The following is a 22,195-nucleotide window of genomic DNA, read 5'->3' as shown; positions in this document are numbered from 1 at the left end:
TTCAACTATAATAAATAAATTATTATTAATTAAGAGCTCTTTTTGTAGCATTGCTACCGGATTTAACACGTCTTTTATTATTTCAGGTAAACAGAAATAGCAAAAACACCACCAGAGAGTGAGAAAAGATACATACAGTTTATTAATATGTGCTTTTTTACACCATACACATCAATAAAATTATTCACACTTGGCTTTAATAAATCAGAAATACATAAGGAAAATGTTAAGAATATTAGGCAAGCCTTAAATAGAAAATAAATAAATACCAGTGTCAAACAAAAAAAAAAAAAAAACAGGCAAGAAGTTTGTGACATTCATGATGGTCCTCCTGAAACCGACACAAAACAAAAAGCAATCCATTTCATAGAAAACATCCGGCTGATCTGATTTAGTTTAGTCTCCAAACACATCCTTCGGTTCAGATTCAGTGCTGCAGTTTCCGGAACATCTTTAACATGGTCAGAGTTTTACAAGCATTTCTAATAGACCTGTTGTTGAAGATTCACTCGTTGCTGTTGTTTTTCAATGAGGTTTCAGTAGTTGAAAATGCTCAAATATTTGGTTTCTAGATTAAATAAATCAATTGTGGGATTGCAACAAAACACAGAAACAGAACATTAAAAACAAAAGCAATGGAGTGGAAAGAATGATGAATGAATGAGCGTTTCTCCAATCCGTTTCTGACGCTCAGATGGAAAACCAGAGAATCCGGATTCAAACTCTAATCGCCCGTTTGTGTGTGGAATGAGTGAGAGACTGATGTGATGAAGATCGAGATCTCTGACGTCATCTGATGCGAGGAATTAAAGAACGATAACTGTAGCGATAGCTTTTAATAATAACTCTAACTCCGAGAGAATAGCATGTCAGCACTATTACAATCACAACAGAGAAACGATTTCAGCTGATGAACGATAAAAACACTGACAGCCAATCAGAATCCACCAACTCTACAGCGCTTGAGAATTTAAAGCGACAGCACGCCCTTAAAATAAACGGACCGTTAATTATGAGCGCGCTAATATAATTATCGTTATAATTATCGCTGTTGTGGTTGTTCAAGTCATCATTATATTCAATGTAACATAGTTATAGTCGATCAATATCGTAAAAGTCAACTTTAGAGTCAGTGTTACACAGTGTTTACAACAAAACCTGCCAATCGCTTCTCAAAACTATCCCAATGGCGTTTCGAGGGAAGATTATTTAATATATGTTCTTGATAAAAATGACACCTAATATAATTTAAAAATGGACATTCAATGGTCAGCGGAAGGGTTACGTCAGTGTAGGGCTGCACAATTATAGCAAAGATCATAACTCTTCATTATTCCCTTGAATTTGTACTTGCGATTGTTAATTACGCTTATAACAATTAAAACTATATTATGTTTATACCATTGTTTGATGCAACTGTATGCCTTATTCTTATATGAAAATAAACAAGCTGAAAAACTTTGTACGTTTCTACAGTATTAACCCACGAATGTCAACCATAAATCGAATTGGTTTCTTTAAATCATAAAAAAAGTAAAAATATGAATCGTATTATAATGTTACATAAAACTAAAATTAAAACAATGACAAAACCTTAAGATAAGATGTAGAAAGTAAAGGACACAGAATAAAAGGAGAGGACTTTGAACGATTGCGTAGTTGTGCAGCCCTAGTCAGTGTTATAATCATCGTTACAGTTATCGCTCTCGGCCTGAACGGGTCTTAACTCCCTCGTCTTGAGAACGATCATAAATACAGAATACAGATTCAGTGTTACTCCGTTCATTGTCATAAGGAAGAGCTAACAGCGTTCAGCGCTCACAGTGAGAAGCGTGGGGAAGGCACTGGCGTGGTTCGATCAGGGCACGTGTGGTCAGTCCCAGCAGGTGTCCAGTCTGCGGATGCGCACGCGCTGCTTGTAGTGGTACTCCTTCAGGTGCTCCTTCAGAGCGCTGGGCAGCGGCAGAGCGTTGATGCCGTCGTACGAGGTTCTGCTGCTGATGACGGCGCGGCAGATGCGCTGCAGGCTGAAGGGCTGCGAGCGGTGGATGGGGTTCGACAGCAGCGGCTCGAAGAACATGCAGGAGTTGGGGTCTTTATAGTGCTCCAGCAGACCGGTGACGGTGGGAGCGTGGAACACACTGGGGTCGTGCACGTCGAAGCTGAAGTTATGGTTCCACTGCTCGATCCGTGCGTGCAGCGAGCGTCCATACCTCCGGAAGCTGACCGAGAACAGGTAGTCTTCCTGAGCAGAGTCACGCAGGAGGAACGTTCCTTCGGGTTTGCCTTCCAGCAGTGTTTCGGCTTGGTATCGGTCCATGACGCCCCAGTAGCACGGCAGGTTAGTGATCCGGAGCAGATCGGGGACTAGACAGTGGATGTAGTCGATCTGTGTGTGGATGCGATGGAATCCGTGGAGTGATTTGGGACTGTCCGGCTGAACTAGAGGCGCGACGGAGAGGGAGCGTGAGGACGGGGACGCAGCGGTCGAGTCCGGGTCAGACGGTGTGCTGGACGCAGTGACCTCATCCAGCGTCTCCAAACAGCTCTGCAGGAGCAGCGTCGCACGCTCGTCTCCGGCTAACTCATTCATCCCCGGAGCTAGTTTGGGTCCGAGCTTGTACAGCGGGTTGATTTGTGCCGTCACTTCGAAGGTGTGTATCCGAGCGTTGGGTGGAGGTTCGACTCCCTGCTCGATGCTAATCCGGCGTCTCTCTCGTAAGCGGTCGTCCTCGTCCTCCACAGCAAGCGTGGGTCGGGAGTCTAGAACCGGAGCTTGAGAGATGGGAGCCGTGTGCTGCTTGATGAGGTACCACTTCTGTGCCAGGTCCGAGCCGGCGGGGAACGGACAGCTGTCCAGCATGAGCTCGCTGAGGAGGATCTTACGCCTGGAGGACGGCGAGGGGGACAGGACTTGGCTCTTGATGGGGAAACACTGGCCCACTGCGTCCTGGATCTTCTGGCGGAGCGTCCTGCTGCTCCTGGAGTCAGAGGCGAGGGAGTGTTTGGTGGAGACCGGTTCGGACAGCAGGGATCCGGACGATCCCAGGACCTGAGAGGATGAGCTGGACTCCAGCAGATCTCCGTACTGGAAGCCGTCGCTCAAGGGCCGCTCCGAGGTCAGGTCATGTGACGGGTGGCTCTTCTTCTTCCTTGTCCTGCTCTTCCGCCTCCCTCCGTCTCGTCTCTCCTCGGAGCGGCTCTGACGAACCTTGGGACGTGCGCCGCGCTCCCGCTCCTTCCCACGATCCCCTGCTTCCTCCGGCAGAGACATGACTCGGCTGTGGATGTGTTCGTTCAGCTGCGCTCCATGATTTCAGTCTGTGGAGAAAACAGATAAACCATTTCCCCTCTGAGACTAAACGAGAGAACAGCTTGCTGAACGGACGCTTGTTTCTGATCGTGTTTATTCTGCTGCTGTACTGTTTCAGTTTAGTTATAATTCAGAATAATATGATGATTTACTGCTCAAGAAACATTTCTGATTATTATCAGTGTTGAACACAGTTGTGCTGCTCAATATTTCTGTGGAAACTGTGATGCATTTGATTTTTCAGGATTCACAGATGAACAGAAAGCTCAGAAGTACAGCATTTATTTGAAACAAAGATTTTGTTACAATATACACTACAGTTATAAAGTTTAAAAGGGGATCAGTATTTATTTATTTATTTTATTTTATGATTTCATCCAGTAAGGATGTGTTAAATTGATAAAGAGTGGCATATATTGAGCAGCACAACTGTGTTCAACACTGATAATAATCAGAAATGTGTCTTGAGCAGTAAATCATCATATTATTCTGATTTCTGAAGATCATGTGACACTGAAGACTGGAGGAATGATGCTGAAAATACAGCGGAGCATCACAGAAATACATTACACTTTAACAGAGAACAGATGATTTACATTAGAATAATATTTCACTGTTATACTGTATTTTGATCAAAAAAATGCAGCCTTGGTGAGCAGAAGAGATTTTTTTTTAAAAACCCATAAAAAACTTTTGAACAGCAGTACAAGTAAAATAAAATGTAAATATTAAATGAAAACTGAAAAACAAATAGTAATAAAAGAATGAAAGTAATAAAATAAAAAAATATTAATATAAAGCCAAAAAAATATTAAAAAGACGTATAAAAATTACAAAATCACATCAAATTACTCAAACTATAAATATGAATTCTAAAACATGAATCAATATTATAATAGTATATTAATAAATACTAAACTAAGACACTCACCCTCAGCAGTCTCTGGCATTTATTACGAGTGACTTTGATCCTCTTCTTTTATAAAATTGAATAAAAAAGGAATGAATGTCAAACAAACATGAGCCAGTCCCTCGATGTTTCCAGAGAGCTGCGTGAATCCGAGAGATATCAGCGATATACCGCGGTAATACTACAGTACTCACAGACACTACTGTAATATCAGCTGAAGATCCACGCAGCGCTGCTTCTCAACCACACACGGACTTTAATCAACCATGAAGTCCCTTTTAATTACTCAACTTTAATCAGAAGAGTCGCTTGGACTCGAGCTAACTCACACAGCCACAACGGTGACTTCACTTCCTGTTCCTGATCCGACATCCGACCATACTTCCGGAATTACAGCGGAAAGAGGATTGTTTTTATAACTGTTATGCCAAGGGATCCGGTTTAACTGTTGATGTTTGGCTGGTGTTAAATAATAACAAATTGTCTCTGACAATAAACACCTCTCTTTTGAATGTTTTTTTAAATATATATCTGTACTGAGGTTTTACCGCTGAAATTGGGATCAGTAATTATTCGGATTATTTGTTTCATGATTCATGACTTTTTGAACATAGTTTTTGATATTTAAATTAAATTCCGATGTTAAGGACGTTTTTAATTATTCTTCTTAAATGAGGACTTTTATATTGGAACGCGGCGCGCATACCCGGAAGTGGCGCTTCAACGCGATCGGATTCACTAGAAGCTGTTCCTGCTGCATTTCATTGTTAACTCTGTTTATTAACTAGTCGATCACGTCCATACAGACACTCGCTCATTACAGGAGAGGTCGGGAGCGCGCACAAGCTCGTTCACTGGTTCAAGGTGGTTTATTACAGATGGACTCTCTGTTGTTGTTGTTGTTGTTGTTGTCTGAGGACGATGATGATGTCTGTAGGTGTCAGGATGTGTGATGATGATGATGATGTCTGTAGGTGTCAGGATGTGTGATGATGAAGATGATGTCTGTAGGTGTCAGGATGTGTGATGATGAAGATGATGGTGGTGTCAGGATGTGTGATGATGATGATGATGAAGATGATGATGATGTCTGTAGGTGTCAGGATGTGTGATGATGATGATGATGAAGATGATGATGATGTCTGTAGGTGTCAGGATGTGTGATGAAGATGCTGATGATGATGGTGGTGTCTGTAGGTGTCAGGATGCTGTGTGAGCTGCTGCTGTCCTCGATCTGGTTCCTGATCGTGATCTTTTGGCTGGAGACCATCAGTGTTTGGCTCTTCCTGTGTCTGTACTATCAGGACCGGGTTTTCTATCACTGGGGTTCAGGGTGAGTCCAGCGCTAACTCATCTATTAATTATAAACCGTGATGAACGTGATGCAGACTGAGACACTATCAGTTTTTCACAATATTTGACTTTGTTCAGTTACGCTGTAAAATAAAGTGTGAGCCAGTGAAGAACACTCTCCCATCTGTGAGGAGGACAGTCACAATTCAACACAAAGATGTCTTTAATATCTTATCTGTGGTGCTGTTGTGAAAGCGTGTCTTGTTTTGTGTGCAGTGAGTCTGCGGGTGACCCCGATCAGTTCCTCTATGTGTTGAGCAGGTGAGCTTTAGTTCTGCTTTTGATACGGAAAGATAAAGAGAACCTTGCTTTACTGCAAACCCTGCTCATCTTCTCCTACAGAATTGACCTTTCTGCGCACATGCAGACCTGAGGAAGTGATGTCATCGCACGAGTGCCAGGTCACATGAGGGGACACGAGGGGGGTCAGAGGTCAGCAGATGCTCGTGACATCAGAGAGTGATGGTTCTGCAGGCGGATGGAGTCGAGGGATTCAGCAGAAACACACTGAACATGAGCAGTGTGCCGCAGGAACATCAGACGCTTTAGGTTTCTTCACACGATCAGTGACAAACCCTTACCTGACTGAGTTTAACCAGCTCATCTCTTTAACTAGCTGGGGTTTCATAAACATTAACATCTCCGGATGAATGATTATCTAACTACTGTCCTGTCTATTTTTGTACCCGTTTATCTTTTTTACCTAATAATAAAAATAAATATGTTTTAAATAGAGTTTTCTGAGGTTTCTTTTCTACACTGAACAAAAACAAGCACAATCTCTTTTATTGCACGTAACAAGTGTGTTCACATTAGTTAATGCACAAAATATCATGAGTTAAGAAGCGTTTATAAATCTGGTTTGTTGTTAAATCACGTGTGGTCACATGTTTGTTTTTAATGTTTAACATTTTCTTCTTTACTGTATGAAATAACACCATAGAATCACAATTAACGAACAAAGCAAACAGAATGCATTGTATGTCTCTTAAAAACAAGAATGCGTTAGTTTTTAATAATCCACGCTACTAAAATAAACACTTCTGTTCATATAACTGCTCTACATCAATTAACACTGATGTACAGTATTCCTCAAAATCAATAAAAACAGTCCATTTTATTAACCATTAGCTGCTGACCCTCTATGACCCGATTAAACTATACTAACGAGCATTTTTGGATAAACATAACATTCGTTTCTCTTTTGTTGTTGTTATTGTTTCTAAAAAAAAGAGGAAAAGTAGCGCAACGCATTAATTTCCATAAAACGTAACATAATTAGTTACTTTTATCGCGGAAGTAACGCGATATTGTAACAGTTTTAAAAGTATCTTCCCCCAGGACTGTAAACTATCACATAAACTTATAAATGCATGAACACGTAAACATAGTTTGATGCAGGCGCCGCTCGGGGCAGCCGCTCCTCCGCGCGGGGTCCTTCAGCAGACGGCGCAGAAGTCGCACAGAGAGAAGCGCGCGCTGCTGTTGTTTCTGTTGATAAACCGGTTTAAACTCTTTATTGGAGTGTTTTGTCGCTGTTTATTAGTGATTTGTGTGTTTTCTCCAGCATGGCTCCCACTGTACAGACACAAGCGCAGCGGGAGGATGGACACCGGTGAGACACACACACACACACACACACAACCCCTGATCACGCTCAATGCTCTGCTGGGTTTCATTAGAGCCATCGCAGCTGTCTCATGTATATCTCCTCATGTCTCAAGGAGTGTGTGACGTGTGTTTTGTGTTTCCTGCAGGAGTTCAGCTCACAGAAGCGTCCCAGAGAGGTACTGATGATGATGATGATGATGATGATGATGTGTCACCTGTCCTATCCTCCCTAAATAGTGCTCTTCATCAGTGTTCTTCAGTACTGTGTAGTGTGTTTTGTTTGAGTGACCTGCATGTCAGCCTCTGACTCAGCCAATCACATGAGAGAGGGGGCGGGGCTGACAGAGGGAAACCTGTTTGGAAACAGAGGTGTGTTTAACCTCTTGTGTGCCGCAGGTCTGGTGTCGTGTGCAGAGTGAAGTATGGCAACAGTCTTCCGGATATCCCCTTCGATCCCAAGTTCATCACGTATCCATTCGACCAGCACAGGTACGGCTCGCCTCGCAGGGGCTGCTGGGATAGATACGTCACGCTGACCGTGTGCTGTGTGTCGCAGGTTTGTGCAGTATAAAGCCACATCACTGGAGAAACAGCACAGGCACGAGCTGCTCACCGAACCAGATCTGGGCGTCACCATCGACCTCATCAACCCTGACACGTACCGCATCGACCCCAGCAGTGAGTCACACACACACACACACACACACACACACACACACACACACACACACTGCTTGAAGACAGTACACACTAGATAAAGCGCGGTGGGAATAAAGGTGCCTTGCTTTGTGTGTGTTTCAGTTCTGCTGGATTCTGCTGATGAGAAGCTGCTGGAGGAGGAGATTCAGGCTCCGTCGAGCTCAAAGAGGTGCGAGAGAATCACTTCTCCTGTGACCTCTGACCCCCAGCACTGACTCTGACGAGTGTGTGTGTGTGTGTGTTCAGGTCCCAGCAGCACGCGAAGGTGGTGCCATGGATGAGGAAGACGGAGTACATCTCCACCGAGTTCAACAGATACGGCGTCTCCAACGAGAAGGTGGAAGTCAAGTGAGTGAGACACCACCAGTCTGTCTGATATCTCAGTGTGACGCTCTGATCATCATGTGACCCCCGTGTGTGTGTGTGTGTGTGTGTGTGTGTGTGCAGGATCGGTGTGTCCGTGAAGCAGCAGTTCACAGAGGAAGAGATCTACAAAGACAGAGACAGTCAGATCGCAGCCATCGAGAAGACGTTTGAAGACGCGCAGAAATCCGTGAGTGGACGTAGATCACACACACACACACACACACACACACACACACACACACACACACACGTGATGTCAGCTCTGGTCTGATGTGTTTCTGATTCATTCTTCTGTGTGAATCTTCCAGATTGCCCAGCATTACAGCAAACCCAGAGTCACACCGGTGGAGGTTCTGCCCGTCTTCCCAGACTTCAAGGTCTCAGACACACAGACACACTCACACACACTCAAACACACACACAGACACACACAGACATACACACAGACACTCACTCACTCAGTGCTCACATCTGTCCGTCTCTCTCTCTCTCTCACAGATGTGGATTAATCCGTGTGCTCAAGTTATCTTTGACTCTGATCCGGCTCCTAAAGATGTTTCTGCTCCAGCGGGGGTGGACATGATGTCACAGGCCATGATCAGGTGTGTGTGTGTGAACCCTGACCCCTGAGAAACCAGAGTCCTGATGTCAGCTGACCTGATGTGTGTGTGTGTGTGTGTTCAGGGGTATGATGGACGAGGAGGGGAATCAGTTTGTGGCGTACTTCCTGCCTAACGAGGACACGATGCGCAAACGCAAGAGAGACGTGGAGGAGGATCTGGAGTACATGCCTGATGAACTGTGAGACTCTTTCAGCAAACACATTCATCAGAGAAGAGTTTGTTTAACTATACTGGTATCCTGATGTGTGTGTGTGTGTGTGTGCAGGTATGATTATAAGATCGCTCGCGAGTACAACTGGAACGTGAAGAACAAGGCCAGTAAAGGATACGAGGAGAACTACTTCTTCATCTTCAGAGACGGAGACGGAGTTTATTATAATGAGCTGGAGACCAGGTATCTGTCAATCACACAGACGGCTCCGCCCACTCCAGCTCTGCGTGTGTTACTGACCGCGTGTGTGTGTGTGTGTGTGTTAGGGTGCGTCTGAGCAAGCGGCGGGCGAAGGTCGGTGCTCAGTCGTCTACGAACGCTGTGCTGGTGTGTAAACACAGAGACATGAACGAGAAGGAGCTGGAGGCTCAGGTCAGATCACATCACACTCATCTGAGACTGAGATTGTCTGCACAGAAGATGTGTTCACTGATCTGTGTGTGTCTGATGAACAGGAGGCTCGCAAGGCTCAGCTGGAGAATCACGAGCCTGAGGATGAAGAAGAGGAGCTGGACCTGGAGAAAGACCTGCAGGACTCCGGTAACACACACTGTTGTAATTATTTGTTCAGTTCCAGTGATTGTTACGGTTATGAATGAGTGTTCAGTGCGTGATGTTATGTGTGGTTGATGGAGAACCTTCCTCCGATGTGAATGTAACCGTTCTTCTGTGTTCAGGTGAGGAGCGTGAGAAGCCCAGCGACTCTGAGAACTCTGAGAGCGAGTCTGAGCGCGAGGAAGAGGAGCGTCCCGCTGATGAAGACGAGGAGGAGGAGGAGGAGGAGGAGGAGGTCAAGCGGCGCGAGAGGAAGAGCAGCGGCAGCGAGAGCGGAGAGGACCGGCAGGCGCGGGACGAGGAGGAGATCTTCGGCAGTGATGATGATAGTGAGGATGAGGAGGGTGAGCGAGCGAGGAGTAACAGCAGCAGTGTTCAGCACAGCGGCAGCGAGAGAGCGTCCGACTCCAGCGACGACAGCGACAGCCAATGAGACGGCCACACCTCACGCCTGGCCCCGCCCACCAGCCGCTGCTGCACTAATGCTGTTTAACTCTGTCCCTCCCTGTTGGGTCTCCGATATGAAACACATTCTGCTTGACCTGGACATGTGAGATTGATTCTTGCTGAGAGTGTGTCTGTGTGTGTGTGTGTGTGTGTGTGTGTGTGTGTGTGTGTGTGTGTCTCCTGCTGCTGTAGTTTGACTCAGTTTTCATCTGCTGTCAGGTGTTCCTGTTTAATTTCTCTGCTCTTTCATCATGGACTGAGTGAATCTCTCATTAGTGAGCACCTTTATTTGCTGGTTTTTCCTCATCACAGTGTAAACATTGTAAATAAACAACGATTTTGTTAGTATTCCAGAAGTGACTGTGATTCTCTGGAGCTGAACTGACGTCACACATGCACTACAAATCACCAGACGCACTGAGATTCAGACCTGATTTATGTGATGTTGATTCACAAACACATGATTTACAGAAAACCAGTTTCTCCAGGCTTACAAATGAAATAAGAGCAAGAATCATGCTGAGATATTTAAAACAGAATAGGTTCCCAGTTCTTAACGTCACTTCTGAGTGATTTCATGATGCTGTTCATAGATTTAGCGAAAAAATGCCAATTTCTCCTTCAGCCATTCTTCAGTCAGGTCGTCCGCATTACGAACCTCAAAAATCTGCAGAGAGAGAGAAGATGAATTGCTTTTATGAAACCATGTCGACAGCAAAAACACTTTTGAACGTTCTGAAACAATTTCGTAAAAAACATCAAACTAAACAGTCCACGACCGATGCATAAATACTGATTTGCGTTACTGTTTTGAGATCATTATTAGAGACTAGATCGAACACTCCATTAATGTTACTTTGTAATGTTACTCATAATGTTAATAGAATGTCAGCTGCAAACATTGATGTGCTTGTTCATATGCATCTCATCTGCTCCAGTGATATCTCTTGTATAATTAGCCGTTTGAGCGTTAGCGTCAGAGAGGAGGCAGTGGTCAGTGCCTGACCTTGGTGAGGTCCGCAGACTGCACCAGCCGGTTCTTGCTGCCGGCGTACATCATCTGCTGCTCCGGTTTACAGCCTGAGAGACATCAGAAGCGGTTTGAGTGTGAATCGAGTGTGAACGCCTCTGAACGCTGAGCTGCAGCCGTCTGTACTCACCCACAGGACTGGAGAAGATGAAGCAGAGCGGATACGACACACGTCCATCACCGTGGGTCAGCTTATAACTGTACACGATATACGTGCGTCTGAGTCAAAGAACACACACTCACACTGAGACTGCTACATTAGTTTTTATTTTCAGCTTTAGTCTTAATAATCAGTTGTGTGTGTTTTGTCATTTTTATTGTCTATGTTTTATATGTTTTAGGTTGTGTTATTTTAGTACTTTAAGTTCAACTAAAAAATTTAAAATGCTGCCTTTCTGGTTTAATTTGAATTCTAGTTACATTTTACCAATTTTTTTTTTTTTTTTAAACAAGTTTAATTGTATGTTCATTTTTATTCCAGGTTTAGTTTTACTTATTTTAGTAATTCAAGTTTAACTAAATAAAAGGTTTGCCTTTACTGCATAAAGCTGAAATATATATATATATTTTTTAATTTAATGTTTACTTTATTGCAAGTAGTTTGTTTTAGTTGAAGTAAAAAAAAAAAATTAACTTCTTTTTTAAATGTGTCCATATCTATTTTAGTTCAGTTTTAGATGTAGTTATTTTAGCACTTATAAATAAACTAAATGGAAATGAGCTGAAATTAATCAAAACTAGTCAAAACAGGGCCACGTATACTTGAAAATAAATTAAAGTTTTGCAAATGAAAATTAAATAAATGTGCTTTTTGCAAACAAACATACATATTTTGCAATTCTTTTTTCTTTTGCAATACTTGCTTCTTATTGCACAAATGTCTTTAGCAGAACTATATGTGGCCCTCTTCTGACTCCATAGAAATCAAATAACTTCAGTTCGTGTTTTGATAATGTTTCGTTTTTTTATGGTGTAATTTTTAGTTAACAACAATAACAAATCTAAATCCGGTGATCAGATCAGTGTGGTTAAGGATATCGAGGCTGACGTTCTGGAAGCTCTTCTCTGAGTTCATCCAGTGAGATGTTCTGAAACACACACACACACACACACAGGTGAGTTAACCTTTGACCTCCTGACCCTCAGAGCAGCACAAAGGTCACACTGACCTCGTATTCCTCCTCCAGCACCACCAGCTGCTTCTCCATGTCGATCTTCACTGAGGAACACAAGAGCAGAATGAGCATCTGTGGGATCTTCACACAGATCAAGCGTGCGTCAGACTCACTCAGAATGGCTGCGTTGCTGGTCTCCTTACGGAAGCGGAACTTCTTCAGCTTCTCCTGCAGACTGCCGTCCACCTCGCACACAACTAGAGAACTCGACTGAAGAAACAACACAGATCTATAACTCAACCTGACAGCTGCAGCACACACTGAACCAGAGCTGAACTCAAATCAGACTGAGTTATGGCCGTTAAAGCGCCAGCTCAAGAGATCGAGGACAGGAAGTGTGTTCTGCTGTGCTGTAATGCTTCGCTTCCTCTTTTATTTAAAGTAAAGTCATAAAGCAGCTCTGGAAGTCTCAAACTCTGAACTCTGAGACTCAAACACGTTCTAGATGCAGTCAGATCTGACAGAAAGAGACGATCTTACCATCTTGCGGCTCTGAGCGTCCGGTTCCTCTGGGTTCCTCTGACAGGATGCTGAAGATTCGAGACGCTCCTGTAGACGTCAGACTCAAACACTGCCTTCTTCTGTCATGAGGAACCACAGATCACGCGTGTTTGCACTCTCTGACTTCATCTGCCGCTGAAGCCATGAGAAGAGATTTACACAGATTTGATCTGCAGCGTGTGCAGCTGAATACGTTGAGAACACTGTACACTATCACTGCATTTACAAACACAACTACTAATCTAGACCTTGAGTCACTTTTCCAGAATATAGCAACCATTTCTGGATCATCTTGAGCAGATAAAGGCTGACTCTGGTCAGTAATGTAGAGAACAGTGTAAAACAAACGACTCTATAGAAATGTACTGAACTGAATTAAACTGGTAGAGCAGCTCTAGTGAATGAGAGAGAGAGTGATGGACTGAGTGAGTGTGAAAGTATGAGCATGTACAGCACTCAATACTTAGTTGTGTCTCTTTTGTCTGAATGACTGCAGCAATGCGGCGTGGCGTGGCGTGGCGTGGCGTGGATCAGTCTGTGCACTGCTCAGGTGTTATGAGAGACCAGGTGTCTCTGATAGTGGCCTTCAGCTCTTCTGCATTCCTGGGTCTGGCATATCACATCTTCCTCTTCACAATACCCCATAGACGCTGTGTGTTGTTCAAGAGTGTCTTGACACAAGGAATGTGAAGCTGAAACCCGTGTCTTGCAGACGTCTGTGTGTAGTGATTCTTGAAGCACTGGCTCCAGCTGCAGTCCACTCTTTGTGAATCTCCTCCACATCTTTGAATGGGTTTTGTTTCACAATCCTCTCCAGGGTGTGTTTATCTCTATCACTTGTACACTTCTTTCTACCACATCTTTTCCTTCTCTTCTCCTCTCTATTAATGTGCTTGGACACAGAGCTCTGTGAACACCAGCCTCTTTTGCAGTGACCTTTTGTGTCTTGCCCTCCTTGTGCAAGGTGTCAAAGGTCATCTTTTGGACAAGTGTCGAGTCAGCAGTCTTCCCCATGATTGTGTAGCCTACAGAACTAGACTGAGAGAACATTTAAAGGCTTTGCAGGTGTTTTGAACCTTTTCACAATATTATAATTTTTCCTGAGATACTGAATTTGGGATTTTCCTTCGTTGTCAGTTTAATTCATCAAAATTAAAAGAAATAAACATTTGATATATATCAGTCCGTGTGTAATGATGAATGAATATAATATAACATTTTTACTTTTTAAATGGAATTAGTGACCTAAATCAACTTTTTGATGATATTCTAATTATATGACCAGCACCTGTATATTTATCTGTTCTAGATAAAATGTAAATATATGAAAAAATTTAATTTAATTGAGAGAGAGTTTGTAACAGAGAGATAAAGATACACACACACACACACACACAGAGAGAGAGAGAGACAGACAGACACACACACACACACACAGAGAGAGAGAGAGAGAGAGAGAGAGAGAGACAGACAGACAGACACATACACACACAGAGAGAGAGAGAGAGCGCGCGCGGTGTGTGTGTGTGTCGCTCGGTTCTGTCGGTGATCTTCAGCCGGTTCTGTGTGTTTCCGTGCAGATCTCACGCGTGTCGCTCAGTAAGTGTGTGTGTGTGTGTAGTGTGTTTTAATCTCTTGGTGTGCGTTAGCTCTAGGTTTGTGCTTTAGTGTGTGTGTTGGCGATGCTTCCTCTCCTGTGTTTAATGAGTGTAATGATGAATCGGGTGTATTGTTATCGTTGATCGATGTGTGTGTGTGTGTGTGTGTTTGTGTCGCGTTCAGTCAGATTGCTGTTAGCATTAGCTTTAGCATCAGGCCTGTAAGCCGCGCTTCAGTGTTCCGTGTTTATTTCATTTCTGCACTAATTACATATCAATACACATTCAATCAAACCCTCTGTAGCTCGTTCAGACATTTCCATCACTATCTGTGTGTGTGTTTCATCCTGTCTGGCATTAACAGCGATATATCTGTCTCTCTCTCTGTGTGTGTGTGTGTGTGTTAGCAGGGCTATCGATACACCGCAGTCTCATTCCATATTTACATTTCATCCGATATGTAATCGATGTAACACTCCAGTTCCATGATTCTAATCTCTGATCTGACTCTGTTCACACCTGATCAGTCTGATTCGGTTTACTCTCCTGTACTCGTGTTTACTCCTCCTCTGTCTGACTCTACACCATCTGTCTTCTGACTGTGGGATATTTATTCATCTTCCTCATTTACACTTCATTGCTGTGATTTTACCCTCATCTGACTGTATTTACTCTGATTTTACACTGGCTGTAATTCCTCGTCTCATCTTAACATTAATTCAGATTTTACGCTCCTCCTGTGATTGAGTTTTTTCACCATATATGATTGAATTAACTTCTGTTTTCTTTTTTTTACCTTGGTTTTACACCTCATTCTGTGTGATTTTTACTCGCTAATCTGACTATTTACTCATTTCTTTCTAATTTACTTTACAGCGTATCTGTTTGACCTCACCTCATCTGTATGTACTAATTGTTTCTGCTTCAGCCGCTGTGGTCTGCAGGACTGTGGGAATCTGAGACAGAAAGATGTCTGAATAAGTGTTTGTGTGATTTGTTTAACACGCGTGTGCTCTGTGTGCAGCTCCTGGCGTCCGTGTGAGTGTGAAGATGCTCTAGACACATCTGCATCTGCCTGTGACCTTTGACCCCTGACCGGAACACTGACCCGTGCCTGGCCGGAGTCCACCGCGCTCCAGAACCATGTGAGGGCTTTTCAGTGCCTCTCTGAGCACCGCCTGTAACCCCGCCCTAGTGTATACAAGCCCCACCCCTCATTCTAGCCCCGCCCCTGCCCCTGAAGACACTGGCCATGATGTTCCGGGACCAGGTGGGGATCCTGACGGACTGGTTTAAGGGCTGGAACGAGTGTGAGCAGACGGTGGCACTGCTGTCGCTGCTGAAGCGTGTCTCTCGGACGCAGGCCCGCTTCCTGCACATCTGTCTGGACCACTGGCTGGCCGACTGCACCGAGATACACATACTGGAGGCAGAGGCCAACAATGCAGGTGAAACCAGCAGAACCACGCATGAGCACTGCTGTGTTACTGATCTTGAGCTCGCTCATACAGACTGATGTGATTATGATTCCTGTTCTGCCTGTGACACAGCAGGGCATCTTTAACTAATTAACAAATCTCTCAATTCACTGTTCCACAAGTTAAGGCCTTGAATCAGACATGGAATTAAATGTTGCATGCACCACAAAAAAATTAATGTCAAACTCTTGCTGCTGCATTTTGGACTAGCTGTAGTTTGTTTACCAAGCGTGCAGAACAACCACCCAATAAAGCATTACAATAGTCTAACCTTGAAGTCATAAATGCATGGATTAACATTTCTGCATTGAGAGCATAGGCCGTAATTTAGATATATGTTTAGATGGAAAAATGCAGTTTTACAAATGCTAGAAACGTGGCTTTCTAAGGAAAGATTGCGATCAAATAGCACACCTAGGTTCCTAACTGATGACGAAGAATTGACAGAGCAACCATCAAGTCTTAGACAGTGTTCTAGTTTATTATAAGCAGAGTTTTTAGGTCCTATAATTAACACCTCTGTTTTTTCTGAATTTAACAGTAAGAAATTACTCGTCATCCAATTTTTTATATCGACTATGCATTCCATTAGTTTTTCAAATTGGTGTGTTTCACCGGGCCGTGAAGAAATATAGAGCTGAGTATCATCAGCATAACAGTGAAAGCTAACACCATGTTTCCTGATGATATCTCCCAAGGGTAACATATAAAGCGTGAAGAGTAGCGGCCCTAGTACTGAGCCTTGAGGTACTCCATACTGCACTTGTGATCGATATGATACATCTTCATTCACTGCTACGAACTGATGGTGGTCATATAAGTACGATTTAAACCATGCTAATGCACTTTCACTGATGCCAACAAAGTGTTCAAGTCTATGCAAAAGAATGCTGTGGTCAATTGTGTCAAACGCAGCACTAAGATCCAATAAAACTAATAGAGAGATACACCCACGATCAGATGATAAGAGCAGATCATTTGTAACTCTAAGGAGAGCAGTTTCAGTACTATGATACGCTCTAAATCCTGACTGGAAATCCTCACATATACCATTTTTCTCTAAGAAGGAATATAATTGTGAGGATACCACCTTTTCTAGTATCTTGGACAGAAAAGGGAGATTCGAGATTGGTCTATAATTAACAAGTTCTCTGGGGTCAAGTTGTGTTTTTTTATGAGAGATTAATAACAGCCAGTTTGAAGGTTTTGGGGACATATCCTAATGACAGTGAGGAATTAATAATAGTCAGAAGAGGACCTATGACTTCTGGAAGCACCTCTTTTAGGAGCTTAGATGGTATAGGGTCTAACATACATGTTGTTGGTTTATATGATATAACAAGTTTATACAATTCTTCCTCTCCTATAGTAGAGAATGAGTGGAACTGTTCCTCAGGGGGTCTATAGTGCACTGTCTGATGTGATACTGTAGCTGACGGCTCAATGGTGGAAATTTTATCTCTAATAGTATCGATTTTAGAAGTAAAGTAGTTCATAAAGTCATTACTGCTGTGGTGTTGGGAAAGGTCAACACTTGTTGAGGCTTTATTTTCTAACATCTGAACCTGGTCTGAAACGGATCTCTCTGGTGTCTGTGTCCAGCTGTGGTCAGTCAGTGGCAGCAGGAGCCCAAAGAGAAGGCCGTGTCGCTGCTGCTATCCCATCTGCCCCTGCTGCAGCCGCGCAACAGTGAAGCTAAGTGTGAGTACATGAAGCTGCTGCAGATGGTCCTGAGCCACACCATCGAGAGCAGTCTGTTCGTGGAGGAGAGTCGCCAGCTGCTGTCCTACGCCCTCATCCACCCGGCCACCACCCTCGATGACCGTAACTCTCTGGCCCTGTGGCTCAATCACCTGGAGGAGCACCTGTCCTCACGGCCGCCTCCGCCCGGCCCGTACCACCATCACACCCGGCAGGGCTCCGACGAGTGGCCCTGCTCCGCCGAGGCTCTGGAGCCGGCGTACGGCTGGCAGGAGAAGCTGTCGTCCAGCTGCAGTTCACCGGCCGGACAGAACGGACACATGGCTTTCCCAGGAACGGGTGGAGTGACCTCACCGGTCAACAGCAGCACAGGTAACGAGCGCCAGCCGTCCGTCTGAGGTCTGTCTGACACTGAAAACTAAAATTATCTCACCGTTTGGAATTTTTTTTCCTTAGAATTTTGATAGAAAAAAAAAATTTCTGAGAAGAATTGATAGATATAAACTCATAATTGCAATGTAAATTTTTTTTACAGATATTCGCAACTTATCACAATAAAGTGTTTTTTTTTTCTTCTCAGAACTGCAAGATACAAACCTGATATATAAACTCTTAGTTCTAAGTCTGTATTGTGAGAAATAAACACTGAATTGCAATTTAAAAAATAAAAACCTGCAGCGGTCAGTGTGTAGGTCAGATGTAAGATATCAGGTGCTGATCTGTAATAATGGCTCCGCAGGACTGTCCGGTCAGGTGCAGCCGAGCCCACTCAAGCCCTCCATGTCACTCACACCCTCCAATCAGTCGGCCTGCAGCTCTGATTGGCTGAGCCAGGAGGAGGGGGGCGGGTGTCAGGGCGTGTCCGGAGCAGAACACGCCCCTCTGTCTCCGCAGAGCAGTGTGGCATCTTCAGGCAGCGAGCAGACGGAGGAGCAGAGCAACGCACGCAACACTTTCCAGGAGGACGGCAGCGGGATGAGAGGTGACCTACACACACACACACACACTCACACAGAGACACACACACACACACACTCACACAGAGACACACACACACACACACACTTGACACAGCTCAGGGGCGATTTCTGAATCACTTCACCTTCTCTCTGTGTGTGTGCGTGTCTCTGTGTGTGTGTGTGTGTGTGTGTTTCTCCTGCAGACGTGCCGGCCTGGCTGAAGAGTCTCCGACTGCATAAATATGCGTCGCTCTTTTCTCAGATGACGTACGAAGAAATGATGATCCTCACAGAGCAGCACCTGGAGTCACAGGTGAGCTCCGCCCCTATCAGCTCATGTGACCTCAAAGCCCCGCCCACGGCTTCTACATTGGTGAAGCTGTTGAATTAAGAGATTCTTTGAAATTACAAATGAGCCACGCCTGAAAAACGAATGCAAATTCCTGATATTAACTATAATAATTCCTGATGTCACTCAAAAACAGTCAATTAATATTATGAATTTCACTGCTTCTTACCAGAAATAAGGTGAATAAACCTTGGGTGGCATGATGTTGGTTAGTTGTGGTGTGTGTTTGTTTCAGAACGTGACGAAGGGAGCTCGACACAAGATCGCTCTGAGCATCCAGAAGCTGAGAGAGCGACAGAGCGTCCTCAAGTCTCTAGAAAAGGTGAACGATGGATCTGAATCTGCGTTTCTTTTGATTAGTCTCCAACCGTCCTCTCATCGTAGATTGTGTTGTTGATTCCAGGATATTCTGGAAGGCGGGAACGTTCGGAATGCTTTACAAGAGCTTCAGCAGATCATCATCACGCCAATCAAAGTCTATGCCCCGCCCACTGCTGCCCAGAAGGAGGTGGAGCCTGTCGATAAAGCAGCCAATCCCTGTGAAGAGAAGGAGGGCGAGGGCTTCCAGACCCACAATCCTCCAGCGTGTGACGGAGAGTCAGCGTCTGCACCCGTCGGTGACGGAGACATCGCAGGACAGTTCACACGTGTGATGGGGAAAGGTTTATTCACATTTGAATTTATTTCACATAACGAGCATTATTTTTTTAATGGTTGTAGTTAAGTATAAAACCAGCTGCTGTGTGTGTGTGTGTGTGTGTGTGTGTGTGTCCAGTGTGCACACAGCTGCTGGTGTCCAGACCGGACGAGGAGAACATCAGCTGTTACCTGCAGCTCATAGAGAAGTGTGTGACACACGAGGTGAGGCCTGCTCCATCACTGATGCTGCTGTGCTCCAGCGTGACTCTCATGAGTGTGTGTGTGTGTGTGGGTCAGGCGTTTACAGAGACGCAGAAGAAGCGGCTGTTGTCATGGAAACAGCAGGTGCTGAAGTTGCTCCGCCTCTTCCCGCGGAAGACCGTGATTGACAGCGGTGTGTACCGGCGAAGGTGAGTGTGTAGCAATGGCTGGTGTGTGTGTGTGTGTGCCGCTCGTCCTCACCGGTGACCCCCGTGTGTGTGTGTGTGTGTGTGTGTGTGTGTGTGTGTGTGTGTGCAGCTGGCAGCAGTACGGGTCGAACTCTCTGCCCACAGCTGGATCTGTGAGCGCAGGCTTGAGCCGCCGGGGACAGAGACCCTTCCAGATGCCCCCCCGAGGAGCTCCTCCAGCCGGACGCATGAGTCTGATGAGCGCTGGGGGTCTGACCGGAGCATCCCCCCGACACTCGCTCACTAACCCCCCCGCGGTCAGCGCACAGGGCCGACAGGTCAGAGACACCAGCGCTCTACACACCTCTCTGTTTGGAATGGAGCGGTTTACTGAAACTTTACACAAACTATTGCACGTGTGTGGTTTATTGAGTATCATATACAGTCTTGACTAGTGAGAATATGGAGGAGAAAACCTCTCAGTTATATAGATATAACACTCTGAACTCTCCTCAGAGACAGAAGCTGGTTGTGAAGCGGCTGACAGTGACAGACGGATGGTGTGATCATGTGTTTCAGAATCTGTGGTTTGGGAATCCTGGAGGCAGTAACAGCATGCCGAGCCAGAGCAGAAGTTCAGTGCAGAGAACTCACTCACTTCCTGTTCACACGTCTCCTCAGACCATGCTCCTGTTCCAGCAACAAGGTACTGACCGCGATCCTCCGCCTGTTGTCTGCTTACACGGCTGACTTCACAAGGACAGAGTCCGTTTTGATGTGAATGTTTATGCTATGCATACAGACAAACACATTTTTTAAACTATAGAAAAAATATGAAAATTTCCTGATACACACTGAAATAATTTCATCCAGTGTTATAATAAAAACCATCAAACAGAATAGCGGCATGAATAACATTAACAATGACTGCCAGATTGTAACTGAAGAAAGTAGATTGTGTGACTTACAACATGATCCAACATATTACTATGTGTTCAAATGATACGTGTTTTGACAAACGTTTTTTAAAATGATAATCCTCACATTTCAGCCTTTAAAACTTCACAATAATGCAATGTTGATTGATCACATACTCTTGTTTCCAGAATGCCAAGTTCCAGGGACTGATCTGGAGATCAACCCCACGCTGGAGTCTCTGTGCCTCAGCATGACAGAGCACGCCTTAGGAGGTACGACCAATCAGAGCTCGCCGTCATCCCACACCGCCCAATCACAGCACACCATCATCCAGCGCCACCCAATCACAGCACACCATCAAGATGACCTGGCAACACTAAAGTTTATAAAGCATTTTTCCTTCTCTCTCTGCAGATGGAATGGACAGAACGTCGACGATATGAGACTCAAGCCGGTGAAAGAACTGAATGATGACTGCGCTGTGCTCCAGTAGCTCAGCACACACACACACACACACACAAACTACACGAGTCACTACAGACCACACACAACTAACTGTGTATATGTTCTCTAATATTTTTCTACTTTATTGTACTTAACTAAGTTTATTATAAAGGAAATACAGAAACTATTATATTGCGGAACTGAGATCAGGATGAGCGTCATTAGCTGGAGGTGTGTGACCGCGAGGAATGATGGTGCTTCTGGTCTGAGCGAGACCTTCTGCTGAGCGCGGTCAGTAGCCGTTCGTTTACATCCACTTCCTGTGTCCATCTGCCTGCATGACCTCTCACCCTCACGACTTCAGGCATCCCTGTGTTTATCTGTTATGATGCGTTCTTATTTCTGGCCAGGTACAAGAGGTTTCTTAGCACTTACACGTGAGATGTTTACCAGTGCATCACTACAGCCGCCAGCTTTTCTTCAGTTTGTAAATACGCAGGTATAGGAAAATCATAATATGACCCGAGAGACTTTATCCAAATGATTTTTATAAACAGATCTATGAAGTAAAGACGTGAGGCGTGGCCACTGAGAGATCGAGCTGTGCTCGTCTGTAGCTCCGCCCCTCCATGACTGACAGGGACGTCCACCAATGACAGACTCCGCCTCCTACTGACTGATGCAAAAATCCACCAATCAGATTCCATTTCATCGTCGATGTCATCTTTTATTTCCTCCTGGCTTCACAGAATCGACCAATCGCAGTGGTGCTTTCTTTGGATTCATTTGTGGTGTGTTTTCTTTGAATGGTACAGTCTGTGAAAATCCCATTCGGCCTTATCAGAGCATCCGAGCGCTTTGTGTGTGTGTTTTATACGTCTCTCAGACGCTGCTCTGTGTCTAGTAAAACTGTATTGACTGAAAAA

At 44.6% G+C, this 22,195-nt stretch overlaps 4 protein-coding genes across 4 annotated transcripts; 2 read left to right on the top strand and 2 right to left on the bottom strand.

Moving 5' to 3' along the window:
- Positions 1–119: 119 nt before the first annotated feature.
- LOC128029119 (suppressor of cytokine signaling 5) lies at positions 120–4,603 on the bottom strand. Its single transcript, XM_052616670.1, has 2 exons — positions 4,245–4,603; positions 120–3,321 (listed from the first exon to the last, which is right to left on the bottom strand). The coding sequence occupies exon 2, from the start codon at positions 3,272–3,274 to the stop codon at positions 1,874–1,876; it is 1,401 nt and encodes a 466-aa protein (XP_052472630.1). The 5' UTR covers positions 3,275–3,321; positions 4,245–4,603; the 3' UTR covers positions 120–1,873.
- A 2,376-nt stretch (positions 4,604–6,979) lies between these two features.
- Positions 6,980–10,436, top strand: LOC128029118 (RNA polymerase II-associated factor 1 homolog). Its single transcript, XM_052616669.1, has 14 exons — positions 6,980–7,191; positions 7,334–7,363; positions 7,584–7,676; positions 7,744–7,865; positions 7,989–8,055; positions 8,133–8,234; positions 8,334–8,439; positions 8,561–8,629; positions 8,751–8,854; positions 8,937–9,053; positions 9,141–9,269; positions 9,353–9,458; positions 9,542–9,626; positions 9,764–10,436. Exons 1-14 carry the CDS (start codon positions 7,145–7,147, stop codon positions 10,072–10,074), a joined length of 1,488 nt encoding a protein of 495 aa, XP_052472629.1. The 5' UTR covers positions 6,980–7,144; the 3' UTR covers positions 10,075–10,436.
- A 70-nt stretch (positions 10,437–10,506) lies between these two features.
- gmfg (glia maturation factor, gamma) lies at positions 10,507–12,928 on the bottom strand. The gene is made up of 7 exons (XM_052616674.1): positions 12,774–12,928; positions 12,407–12,503; positions 12,288–12,337; positions 12,157–12,206; positions 11,249–11,331; positions 11,095–11,168; positions 10,507–10,755 (listed from the first exon to the last, which is right to left on the bottom strand). The coding sequence occupies exons 1-7, from the start codon at positions 12,774–12,776 to the stop codon at positions 10,684–10,686; spliced, it is 429 nt and encodes a 142-aa protein (XP_052472634.1). The 5' UTR covers positions 12,777–12,928; the 3' UTR covers positions 10,507–10,683.
- A 1,296-nt stretch (positions 12,929–14,224) lies between these two features.
- Positions 14,225–22,195, top strand: LOC128029117 (protein Smaug homolog 2). Its single transcript, XM_052616668.1, has 13 exons — positions 14,225–14,393; positions 15,417–15,840; positions 17,473–17,943; positions 18,311–18,553; positions 18,734–18,843; positions 19,115–19,201; positions 19,283–19,541; positions 19,655–19,740; positions 19,816–19,928; positions 20,038–20,245; positions 20,487–20,613; positions 21,014–21,097; positions 21,240–22,195. The coding sequence occupies exons 2-13, from the start codon at positions 15,645–15,647 to the stop codon at positions 21,266–21,268; spliced, it is 2,013 nt and encodes a 670-aa protein (XP_052472628.1). The 5' UTR covers positions 14,225–14,393; positions 15,417–15,644; the 3' UTR covers positions 21,269–22,195.

This window comes from Carassius gibelio, chromosome A15 (genome assembly GCF_023724105.1).
Source record: "Carassius gibelio isolate Cgi1373 ecotype wild population from Czech Republic chromosome A15, carGib1.2-hapl.c, whole genome shotgun sequence".
NCBI classification, from domain to species: Eukaryota; Metazoa; Chordata; class Actinopteri; order Cypriniformes; family Cyprinidae; genus Carassius; species Carassius gibelio.
This window is presented reverse-complemented; position numbering and strand designations above follow the sequence as displayed.